Source organism: Nicotiana tabacum, chromosome 2 (assembly GCF_000715075.1).
Source record: "Nicotiana tabacum cultivar K326 chromosome 2, ASM71507v2, whole genome shotgun sequence".
Taxonomy (NCBI): Eukaryota; Viridiplantae; Streptophyta; class Magnoliopsida; order Solanales; family Solanaceae; genus Nicotiana; species Nicotiana tabacum.
In genome coordinates this window covers 20,480,473-20,493,465 of record NC_134081.1, presented here as the reverse complement: position 1 = coordinate 20,493,465, position 12,993 = coordinate 20,480,473, and the positions used below count along the sequence as shown (strand labels likewise).

The 12,993-nt window shown below is 39.1% G+C and overlaps 1 protein-coding gene across 1 annotated transcript; it reads right to left on the bottom strand.

Moving 5' to 3' along the window:
- Nucleotides 1-385: 385 nt before the first annotated feature.
- LOC107824633 (protein VACUOLELESS GAMETOPHYTES) lies at nt 386-12,198 on the bottom strand. Its single transcript, XM_075231569.1, has 2 exons — nt 11,684-12,198; nt 386-824 (listed from the first exon to the last, which is right to left on the bottom strand). The coding sequence occupies exons 1-2, from the start codon at nt 12,062-12,064 to the stop codon at nt 540-542; spliced, it is 666 nt and encodes a 221-aa protein (XP_075087670.1). The 5' UTR covers nt 12,065-12,198; the 3' UTR covers nt 386-539.
- Between the last annotated feature and the right edge of the window lie 795 nt (nt 12,199-12,993).

The window sequence follows — 12,993 nt, the reverse complement described above, 5'->3', positions numbered from 1 at the left end:
ACTCGTATAAAGCTTGAGAGAAAGAATACTAGTCTTATCCGACCACATGTTTGTATCCGTTGTGAACATGATTGAATCACTGCTGATTGACACGCGTTGCTTCCTAATTCACGCATCTTCTGAGACCGATTTTGAGAGACATGTTTGTGAGGCGCGGCAAGTTTTTACCACTAATACTATAATAAGTGATTGTATCTCTTGGGAGTTTAAGGAAGTGAACGTAGACTTAGCATTTGGGCTAACCTATGATAAAATAAAGGATTGTTGTTTCCTTTGAGCTCTTTATTACTACTTGCTTACTCTATTTTTGTTTGATTTTTATCTCCAGTATTCAATTCATTATTCTGCGAGCAGAAACTTTCAAACTAAAACATAACAAGTGGTAACACTTCAAGGAATTCTTAACATTATGAAATTTTAGTAACCTTTGGCTGGGTAAGAGGTTTTACATTCGATTGAAAGTAATTTACAAAAGACCTTCTAAATACTTTAAAGTCGAATAAGTTACAATATATTCACTCCTCTTCCCTCTTGTACTTTCACAGCCCAAATATTAATACAGACATTGCAAGTATTTTCACCAACACAAACATAATTTTCCCAATCCGTCTACCATTTCCACCATGAGGAAATACAGAAGGTGGAACGTACGTCGTGATTCCTAGCCATGTTGTTTTCTTTTCACATTGTACCACAAGACAACCCATATGAATATCGAATTTACATAGTTGACACCTATAACGCCATGTAGAAGCGTTACATGCTCCTCTACAAACAGCACAGGTTCCTGCTTCGGACGAGCCTAGAAGCCTTAAAGGATGGGCCTGAATTTACAATTATCATCAAAATACTTGCAGAATTATACAACAGTTTGTAACATAAATAATACCTCTGATTTTTTACCTATGCATAATGTGCTTATGTGACCTTAATATGACTGATTTTGTCAAAGTGTATGTGTTAGAAAATTTGAACAGAAGAATATTAAAGAGAGTACTCTGAGGCGTGAATAAAATACACTGTCCTTAAAGAAATATTGTCTGTCTATTCTTCAGGGAGAAACATACAAGTTTCTTCAGCATTTCTCAAAGTTATTAATATATTGTTACTGCAGTGTGTAGAGCCATTTTCAGTGATAATGAATTTATAGAGAAGAAAGAAGACTATTCGTAAGAGGTGTCTTTATCTGAACAAATTTTTGCAGTTAATAATTTAAAATTTAAATTTAAAATATACTAAAACCGTCATAGAAATTAGACGGAAAACAAATACTTCATCCGTTCACTTCTACTTGTCCACTATACTAAAAATATATTTTCACTTTTACTTGTCCACTATACTAAATCAAACGATAGACAATCTTTTTTTCTTGTTTTACCCTTATCATTAACTATTTATTCCCCAAAACTTTTGGAAATACTATTATTGTTATTCGTAAAATTATAAAATACATATTTCATTTATTATTTCTTAAGGAGCGTGAAAAATTTAAAGTGGACAACTAAAAGTGAACGGAAGGAGTAATCCTTTAGTCCCCGTCCTTTATTACACATACAATGGTACTTGGTGGGTCTACTTATCTAAGTACAAATAGTGAGCCTTTTACTTTTGGTACAATAGTGGGATAAATATCCCATGTGATTAGCTATTCCACCTTCTTGTTGGGTATACGTGAACAAAATATCACATCGAAAGTAGAAAGGAAAAAAATTCTACTTATAAGAAGTTGGATATTCTTAGTGGTGTGAAGCTTTTTGAGAAAAATCGCGCGGGCTTGGTCCAAAGTGGACAATATCATACCATATTAAGAGTATCTTTGGGTCGTTCAAGTGTTGCTTTACTAGCTTCCACATGACGCCTGATTTGTTTCGGTCCTAACAAGTGGTATCAGAGCGAGGTTCAAAGCAGGTTTATCTTGGCAGGTTTGGTTGTCGCATCCTATTTGACGTTAATCATGATTTTTTGTATGAAATATTTTACCAGAGTACTACTCACGTTAAGACAAACTTGTGGTGTAGATTCGGAGATGCGGCATGTTGAAGGTTATGTGAAGAAGATGGATTGAGTTTATTTTGTCAGAAAATTCAGGTCAAGTGGGAGAATTGTTAGGTGCTTGTCCTTGATTTTCTTACTATACTTGGTTTTCCTATTACTTGAAGGAAGGACAATATATTTATCATAATTGGGTTTATCTTTTCCTAGAAGGAAATTGTAATTCTTTCATATTTAGTTATTCTATTTTCTTGGAGGAAAATGTTTGAACCTCTATAAATTGAGGATCCTTCCTTCTCATTCAGCAACATCCACAATGTAGGCAAAAGAGATTTGAGAGTCTTGTTTAAGGGAGAACTTTTCGGGACAACTGTTAGTGTGTCACTTGTGTCTGCCTCTTCGTGAGGTTGTTCTCTCGATATTTTGTACTTTCTTCTATAGAGTGAATTGCTCGTCTTCGCTTGTGAACGTAGGTCAATCGAACCACATTAAATGTTTGTGAGTCTTATGTTAGATTTCTCTTTTGTTGCTTGATACTAGTTGTTGGGCTATAACACCTCAAAGATACTCTTAACATTATGTGATATTATCCGCTTTGGGCCAAGCCCGTACGGTTTTCCCAAAAGGCCTCACACCATTAAGTGTATATAACTCCTTATAAGTAGAAGTTTTTTCCATTCTACTTTCCATAGGGGACTATGTTCACACACATCCATACTTTCTATTTATATGTTTGGTCTTAAAATGAAAAGTGGAGTGCTTGGTGAGACAAATAGCACTCCGATTATCACAAAATAAGATGTACCTTGGCTACTCAAAACCAAGATCATTAATAAAATCCTTCATCCATAATAGTTCTTTGGCATCTTCTGTGACAACACTATATTCGGCCTCTGTGGTGGATAGAGCTATGCACTTCTGTAGTCTAGATTGTCAAGAAATAGCTCCCTTTGGAAAAGTGATCAAATAACCGCAAGTGGATCTTGAATTATCAAGATTTCCTCCTAAATCAGAGTTTGTGTAACAAACAAGTTCAGGCTTGCCACTTCCAAAGCACAGTTTCAAATCTGCATTACTTTTCAAATACCTTAATATCCATTTTACTACATCCCAATGTTCTTTTACCGGATTAGAAAGGAAGCTACTAACAGTACCAATGGCATGTGCAATATTTGGTCTAGTACAAATCATAACATATATCAAGTTACCAATGGCACAAGAGTAAGCAATACGAGACATCTCCTTTTTCTCTTCATCAGTAGATGGACTCTGACTAATACTCAGTTTAAAGTGTTTAGCAAGAGCAGTACTAACTACTTTTGCATCTATCATATTGAACCTCTTGAGTACCTTCTCGATATATTTCTCTTGGGACAAAAATAACTCCTTTTTATCTTTGTATCAATGGATTTGAATGCCCAAGATTTTCTTTGCTGGCCCCAAATCCTTCATCGCAAAACAATTTGCTCAACTGCTTCTTAAGGACTGCAATTCTGGATTTATTCTTGCCAACAATAAGCATATCAATCATGTAAAGTAATAAGATAATAAAATCATCATCAGAGAACTTCTGAAAGAATACATAGTGGTCTAAAGAAGTTTTCTTGTATCCTTGTTTTTCTATGACAGATTCAAACTTCAAATACCATTGCTTTGGAGCTTGTTTCAATCCATACATGCTCTTTTCAAATTTATAGATATAGTTTTCTTTATCTTAGTTGCAAAACCCTTAGGTTGTTCCATATAAATCTCCTCATCTACATCACCATGAAGAAAAACAGTCTTTACATCTATCTGCCCAATCTCTAAATCTAGACTCATAGCTAAGCCTAGAACCACATGAATAGAAGACATCTTCACATTAGGGAAGAAAATTTAATCAAAGTCAGCTCCCTTCTTCTGGTCAAAACCTTTAACAACTAAACTCACCTTGTACCTTGGTGTAAAGGTATAGTTATCTTGCTTTACTCTGAATATCCATTTGTTTGATAAAGCTCTCTTACTTTTTTCAATTTCACTAACTCATATGTGTCATTCTCAATGAGTGAATTCATCTCATCTTTCATGGCTTCTATTCACTGATCTTTGTGAGTATCTTATATGACTTCATCATAATTCTCAGGTTCTCTCATGTCAGTCAAAAGTACATACTCATTGGGAGGATAGCGCATCGGTTTTTGCTTCTCCCCGGTAGATCTTCTACGAGAGGCTTCAGGAGAATTCGAATTAGTTACCTGAGTAGGAATTGGTTGTTGATCAAACACAACTTCATCAACTGGAGCATCCATAACATCTATACCATGATGATCAATTTGATCTTGATCAGTATCTTCATTATTGTCTTGGGTTCCTTCATGTGAAATAGGTGCCTTAGCAATAGAAACTGGATCAATATCAACTAAGCTCTCATTACTCTGAGAATCTATCTTCTCAGCTTTGTCAATATCTTCAATAGTCTGGTCTTCAAAGAATATTGCATCACGACTTCTAATAAGTTTATTTTCAACTGGATCATAAACACGATACCCAAACTCATTTTTATTATAACCGATAAAGATGTACTACTTAGCTTTGACATCCAGTTTCGATCTTTCATCTTTAGAAACATGCACACAAGCTTTATACCCCAAAACTCTTAGGTGATAATAAGAAACATCTTTAGCAAACCAAACTCTGTCTAGGACATCACCATCCAAAGCAACATCAGGAAATAAATTGATAATATAAAAAATAGTATTAAGTGCTTCCGCGCAAAATGTATTTGGAAGTTTAACCTCTGAAAGCAAGCATCTAACTCTCTCAATTAGAGTTCTATTCATCCTTTCTGCCAAACCATTCAATTGAGGCATCTTGGGCGTAGTTTTCTGATGATGAATTTCTTGTTCTGTGCAATAGTTATCAAAGGGACCATAATATTTACCACCATTGTTAGTGCGAATACATTTTAATTTATTTCCCATTTGTCTCTAAGCGAAGGCCTGGAATTCCTTAAACACGCCAAGTATTTGATATTTGGATTTCAAAGGATACACCCAGAGCTTGCGAGAATGATCATCAATGAAGGTTACAAAGTAAAGTGCACCACCTTTTGACTTTATTTTAAAACGACCACACTAATCAGAGTGTACTAGCTCCAACAATTCGGTCTTTCTTGAAGGAGGATGGCTATGAAAGGAAACCTTTTTCTGTTTGCCAGCTAAACAATGTATACACCTGTTTAGCTTTGCTTGTTTTACTCCAGAAAGCAAACTTTTCTTAGCAAAACACGTAATCCCCCTCTCACTCATATGACTCAATCTTCTGCACCACAATTCTGATAAAGTGTCACTTTCCATCAGATTTATGTAGTCATTAAGAATAGAGCATGTGTCACAATCAAATGAGAAGATTTAACTCCCCGAGCTACTACTAATGAAACCCTTGGTGAGCTTCCATTTGACATTAAAGAGGTCATTACGGTAACCTTCATTATCTGATATTCTTGCGGAGTTCAAATTGAAAAGAAAGTCTGGATCATGTTTGACATTTTGAAGAACTAACGTCGAACCATTATTAGTTTTCAAACAAATGTGCCAACACCAAACACCTTAACTTCACTGGCATTTCCCTTCTTTAACACTCCAAAATCAATAAGAGTATAAGATGAGAAAAAGTCTTTTCTTGGTGTGACATATGAGGTAGCTCCAGAATCTACTATCCAGCTCGTCTCATGGGATACAAAATTAATGACATTTTCATCATGAGCAAAAATAAAAGTCATCTCGAAAAATGACAACAACATTGTTCTCGTTATTTTTAACTTTTTTTCCTTCTCTAATGTCTTGCTTCAACTTGTGGAAGAATCTTTTGATATGCCCTTTCTCGCCACAGTGGTAGCATGTAATATTATGAAATTTGGACCTTGACTTACTTTTGCTTTTACCTCTATTCCACGAACCTTTTGTTATATCTCTCCCCCGGTCTTCTGTAAACGTGGGGGGAGGGTGTTGAGTTATCCCACATTGGTGGGATTTGAGGTCCTTGGTGTCATGTCCTTAGTCGTTAACTAAGTACACGTGCGACACTTGACAATTTTTTCACATTCTTGGTATGCCAAGTCAGCCTTACTACACTCAAGATCACTAAGAGAATGGTAGAAAGAACACAAGAGAATTGTTAAAGGAAGCTTGGTATTAGAGAAAACTTGAATTGTTTGCTTGATGAATTACAAATGAATGGCTCCCTTTATATACTAGTCTCCTAGGGGCTAGTGTGTAAATATTAATTGTTACACAGGTCCTTAATATTTACAAGATAAGGGCTTTTTCTAGAATTCTTTACAAGCCTAGAAGATTCCAAGGACTTTCCTAGCAAATCCATAAACATCTAGGATCTTCCAAAGGAAATGTCCATACTTTTCTAGAATCTTCTCACAAATGCAAGCATTCCTTCTAGGTAAGCTTACACATGGCATTAATATATGCCAAATGGCGCTTATGTGGCATGATGACATGGCGAGTCATCACACTCTCCCCCACCTAATGTTGCAACGACCGCGGCGCAATATTGCTGCATAAACTCTTGGATCTTATCTTTGAATTGCCATAAATCTTCATAACGTTCCCATATGTCCTCCTCCAGTGATTACCCCTTCCAATGGACGAGGAACATTGTGGTGGTTTTTTGCCCTTGTTTTCGCCTGGCCTGGTAATCAATAATAGCCTCAATCTCCTGGTCGTGCGAGGTGGTGATAGTAATAGGCGCTCGACTTGATTGGCCCCTACTTGGATCATCATTGTCTTCATGATAGGGCTTAAACATGCTGGCATGGAAGACAGGGTAGATCTTAAGATATGATGGCATGTCAAGCTTGTATGAGATCTTGCCTACCTTGGCGACTATCTTAAATGGCCCCTCATACTTGCGAATCAGATTCTGATGCATGCCCCGTAGTGCCTTAAACTATCTAGGATTAAACTTTACCATGACCATGTCCCCAACTCTATAGTTCGTGGGACGTCGCTTACGATCTGCAAACTTCTTCATCTTCTTAGCTGCCTTATCCAAGTAGGACTTAACAGTGTCAAGCTGCTCCTCCCATCCTTTGGCCATATGATAAGCCCCCAAACTCTTTCCCTCGAACTCGGCTAGTAATGAATGTGGAGTTTGTGGTTGTTGGCCTGTGGCTAGCTCAAATGGTGTCCGCCCTGTGGACTCACTCGGCTGCAATTTGTAAGAGAATTGGGCGATGTCTAGGAGCCTTGACCAATATTTCTGATGTGCCCTTACATAATGCCTCAAGTAGCATTCTAGTAAGGCATTGACCCGTTCCATTTGTCCATCTGTCTGTGGGTGAAAACTAGTGGAAAAATGCAGTTCCGTGCTAAGTATGTCGAATAATTCTCTCCAAAATTTCCCAGTAAAATGGGGGTCTCGATCTTTGATAATATGCCTTGGTAAGCCCCAATAATTCACCACTTTCTTAAAGAATAGCTTGGCGGCTTCCTTGGCAGTGCAACCTGGTGTGTCGGGCATGAAGGTGTCATATTTGGAAAATCTATCCACGACCACCATAATAGTACCATAACCGTCAGACTTTGGTAGGCAAGTGATAAAGTCCATAGTCACGCTCTCCCATGGACGCTCTGCAACTAGTAGTGGCTCCAAAATTCCTTCGGGTTTTTGTTGCTCAACCTTGTCCTATTGACAGACAAGACAAGTCTGCACATAACACTCTATGTCATCTCGCATGCGTGGCCAATAGTAGATTGACTCAACCAAGGACCTAGTGCGACGTTGGCCTGGATAACCAGCCCACATTGTGTCATGACTCTCCCTTATAATCCGCCGTCTAATGTCTCCAAAATTAGGCACGTAGACCCGCCGACCTGTGGTGAGTAGTAGGCCGTCTTCGACCCAAAAACATCTCGTATCGCCCTGGTTGGCTAACTCGATAAGTTGTTTGGCTGTTGGATCGTGTTGCATGCCTTATTTTATAGCCTCACGAATGTCCCATCTTGTTGAAGTGATTGCAGCAAGCTCGACTTTCCTGCTCAAGGCATCGGCTACAATGTTACCTTTGCCCGGCTTATACTCCAGCACATAATCAAATTCGGCCAAGAAATCCTGCCACCGAGCCTGTTTTGGGGTGAGCTTCTTCTGCGTCTGAAAGTAGCTAGTAGCTACATTGTCGGTCTTGACCACGAACCTCGACCCAAGAAAATAATGTCGCCATGTACGAAGGCAATTCACAATAGCAGTCATCTCCTTCTCTTGCACAGTGTAACGCCGCTCCGTCTCATTTAACTTGCGACTCTCAAATGCTATGGGATGCTTATCCTGCATCAAGACACCTCCAATGGTAAAATCTGAGGCATCTGTATGCACCTCAAATGTCTTGGAAAAGTCAGGTAATGCCAAGATTGGCTCCTCTGTTACAGCTGCCTTGAGGTCTTCAAATGTCCTTTGACAATGCTCCGTCCAAACCCATGGCTTGTTCTTCTTTAGCAACTCAGTCAATGGTGCGGCCTTTGCTGAGTAGCCATAGATGAACCGACAATAGTAGTTAACAAGGCCAAGGAAGGATCTCAACTCAGTTACCTTTATAGGTGCCTCCCACTCCTGGATAGCACGTACCTTAGCCTCGTCCATGCGTAGCTCGCCATTGCTAATAACATGGCCTAAGAAGTGCACCTTTGATAGTGCAAACTCGCATTTCTCCCTCTTGATGTATAGCCCGTTCTCTCGCAAGACTTGGAAAACCTTCCTTAAGTTCTTAATGTGCTCTTCCAAGGTGTTGTTGTAGATGACTATGTCGTCTAGGTAGACTACCACGAACTGATCAAGGTAGGGATGTGAAATCTTATTCATAAGGGTGCAAAATGTGGCAGGTGCATTGGTTAAGCCGAAAAGCATCACCAACCACTCAAAGGCTCCATATCTCGTCACACATGTTGTATTTGGCTCATCCCCCTCTGCAATGCGAACCTAGTAGTAGCCCTTGCGAAGATCCACCTTGGTAAAATACTTGGCTTGCCCAAGTCTATCGAACAAGTCAACAATGAGCGGGATCGGGTACTTATTCTTCACTGTGACCTTATTAAGTGCTCGGTAGTCTATGCACAAGCGTAGTGATCCATCTTTCTTCTTCTGGAACAATACTGGTGCGCCGAAAGGTGCCTTTGATGGGCAAGCTGCAATTCTAGTTTTTTTGCGGCAGCCTCAGTCACAAAATTATGAGTTGCTCCAGTATCCACCATTGCACGAGCAGGCTTGTTGTTGATGGTTAGATCCACGTACTGGTTTCCATTCTCGGTAGGTTGGATAGATTGCTTTGTGACAACACCGCATAATCCGATCATACCTAATTGTAAGGTTCCCGAACTCTCTCCTTGCGGCTGCTCCTTCCGTTCACGGACCATGGCACTAAGGCTCTTTAGGTCGGGACAATTCCTGAACTGTGCGGCCCTCCGCATATGTAACATCCCTTCTTCTCGGCCTGCGCCTTCTTCTCGGCATAGCCGTGACGGCCACTCAACTTTTTGGAATCTTGATTCTTATAGTATTGTTGTTGTATCTCCTTGCCTTTGCCACGGTCTCCCCCACCTTTGACATTGTTAAACATTGATTCTTTGACTTTCCCTTTGTCATGCTTGTCATGCCTAAAATCCATCAATGATTCGGCCTCCACTATGGCTTGGTCTATATTTGCAACTTGTCAGCATTGTAACTCCTACTTAGCCCAATTTTGCAACCCGTCCATGAAGTGGAACAACAAGTCATCATTGGTCAGGTTGGGGATTTGAAGCATAAGGGTAGTGAACTCCTTGACATAGACACGTATGCTCCCTGTTTTCTTCAACTCCCTAAGCTTGCGCCTTGCCTTGTACAAGACATTGTTTGGAAAGAACTGTCGCTTGAACTCGACTTTGAACTGATCCCACGTGCTAATAGTACATAGACCTTTATCCACGTCAGCCATCTTCCTTCTCCACCATAGCACGGCAGTCTCTGAGAGGTACAACACTACAGTGTTGATCATGGCCTCGTCGTCCTTCACTTTGCCGTGCTTGAAGTAGTTCTCCAAGTGCCAAAGGAATTTTTCCACTTCTTATGCATCACGAACACCTTTGAACATCGGGGGTTTGGGAGCCTCGATCTTGGCCTCCCTTGTCACCACAACATTGCTGGCTGCCTCGGTCACGCCAGCACTAACATGCTCCTCGAGTGACTCTATCTTTGTCTTCATAGCATCAATAGTACTCAAAGCCTCCATGAGTCTGCACTCTAAGGCATTGATAGTTTGCCTTAGTTCCATCTCGGTAAGTGTATGTCCCTCCAAGTCATTTCGGATGCTCTTAATCTCTTCAAGAGTGTGCCCCTCAAGAATGCTAAGGGTGCCTTCCACCTTCCCCAAGTGTTGGCCAAAGATCTCCACGGCGTCCATCCCCGCGTTCATCTTCATCACCCACTCTTTACCGAGCGAGACGTCCTCAGGCAGGACCTCCACTTCATCCTCGCTCGCCTCAGTGGCAGATGGCTCTTGGGATGTAAGCCCTTCGTTTGACACAACCTCGGGTGGCACCTCCTGGCCCTTGTTGGTGAAATAACTCTTTTTGTTACGGCCGCTCTTGCCAGCAGCATCCTGGATGACGTTGGCTTGGGTGTTGATAGCGTTAATTTCTCCGTCGTTCGTCATTCCCTTAGTCGCAACCTTTGCTCTGATACCATGTTGTCACGTCCTTAGTCGTTAACTAAGTACACGTACGACACTTGACAATTTTTTCACGTTCTTGGTATGCCAAGTCAGCCTTACTACAATCAAGATCGCTAAGAGAATGGTAGAAAGAACATAAGAGAATTGTTAAAGGAAGTTTTGTATTAGAGAAAACTTGAATTGTTTGCTTGATGAATTACAAATGAATGGCTCCCTTTATATACTAGTCTCCTAGGGGCTAGTATGTAAATATTAATTGTTACACAAGTCCTTAATATTTATAAGATAAGGGCTTTCTCTAGAATTCTCTACAAGCCTAGAAGATTCCAAGGACTTTCCTAGCAAATCCATAAACATCTAGGATCTTCCAAAGGAAATGTCCATACTTCTCTAGAATCTTCTCACAAATGCAAGCATTCCTTCTATGTAAGCTTACACATGGCATTAATTTATGCCAAATGGAGCTTATGTGGCATGATGACATAGCGAGTCATCACATTGGTCTCCTTATATGGTCTTGGGCAATCCTCATCTCATAAGCTAGTTTTTGAGGTTGAGTTATACCTAAGGTCCATTTATCACTTCTATATGAGATAGCTAATCCCACTATTTTAGTGTAAAATTTATCTAGGTATTAGCTAATACTTATAACCAAATATGGAATAAATACAATCTCTATCCCGAAATTATTATCCTTATCAACCGGTAACCAAACAACCCCTAAATCCTCAAATAACTCTTTAAGTCCATCGATGTGGGACTTTTTGTCTCCCACCGTACAAGCTATCTAACAGTGTGTAAATCACGTGAGAAACGAGATGAAATGTAGAAATTAAGGTCAAATCGTAAAAATCACTTTGTTTTCTCTCATTTTCCTCTCTTCATTATGTATAAATTTAATATTAGAATGATGGATGTTTTCCATCCATGAACTATATATTATAAATTCCATACTACACTTTCCTAATTAGACAGTTTAGATATCTAATAAGTTACCTGATGCAAGACATGGCGCAGAGTTTCAGGCAACTGAGTACAGAGAGGGTGGACATCGAATTCACAAATCTCACACCGATAAAAAAGGCCTTCAACAGAATCGCAGCAGACGTTGCAGATGCGGTCGAATTGGCGATTGCCTTGTGGCTTGCGGACGACGAGCTTGAGCGAATGGTACGGATGCATAAAAGAAGAAAGAATTGTTGGGCATGTTCCACAGTATTCATGCAGGTCAAATTCGCAGCCATGGCAGCGATATCTTTTACCTATGCCAGGGATTTTGCAACCATCACATAGATATCCAGTGTTGGAATCATACTCTGTTAATGAATGTTCTGGGTGTGTAAAATGTTGTATTGTGTTCTTTCTGAGAGGTGCCATTTCTTGAAAGAACTCAGAAGTTAAGAATTTGGAGATAATGAGACCTAAAAAAGGCGAAGATGACAATATGGGAAGACTTTATGTATGACTTTTGCTCCAAATACCAAAGTCTTTCACCGCCTTTTATTTTTTTCATAGATATATCTAAATACATCAAGTAGATATCTACTTAATTAACTACTTCATCTGTTACCTGGATGCTTCTTAATATAGTACTTCAGCAACTTTAATGTTGTAAAATACAAGTTTTGTTAGACTGGTTCAACCATGATGTTTTCGTGAAATGGGGAGGAGCTGATGCTCCCATTAATAACATGTGGAAAAAAAAAAAAGAAGAAGTGGGTGGCTTAAATTCAAACTATATTAAGTTTCCCTTAAACTTATTCTATAAAATCCATACAATAAAAGAATTTGTATTTTTTGACTATATATCAATCAAGCACCACAAAGAGAAATTTAAATAATTTATTTACAATGTCAATATATATATATATATATATATATATATATATATATATATATATATATATATATATATATATATATATAGAGAGAGAGAGAAGATCACAAATGTATATATGATCACAGTTCCATTGCTTGAGATTTTTGAGTGTTAGACTTAAACGGCTCAAAGATACTCTTAACTTGATGTAGTATTATCCGTTTTGGGCAAAACTCATACGATTTTCTCTAAAAGGCCTCACATCATTAAGAGATTTCTATACCTTATATGTATGCTCCCAATCTTTTCAGTTATCAATACGGAACTTTGTTCACATACTCAATAATTTTCCCCTTGAACTAAGTTCCATGGGACCCGCTACCATGATTCACGGGTCTCCACCTCGAACTAGTTCCACGTGGCTTATTACCACGATCCACGGGTCAATTTTTGAGATTCACTGTGTACCATCCACATTGTCATATGG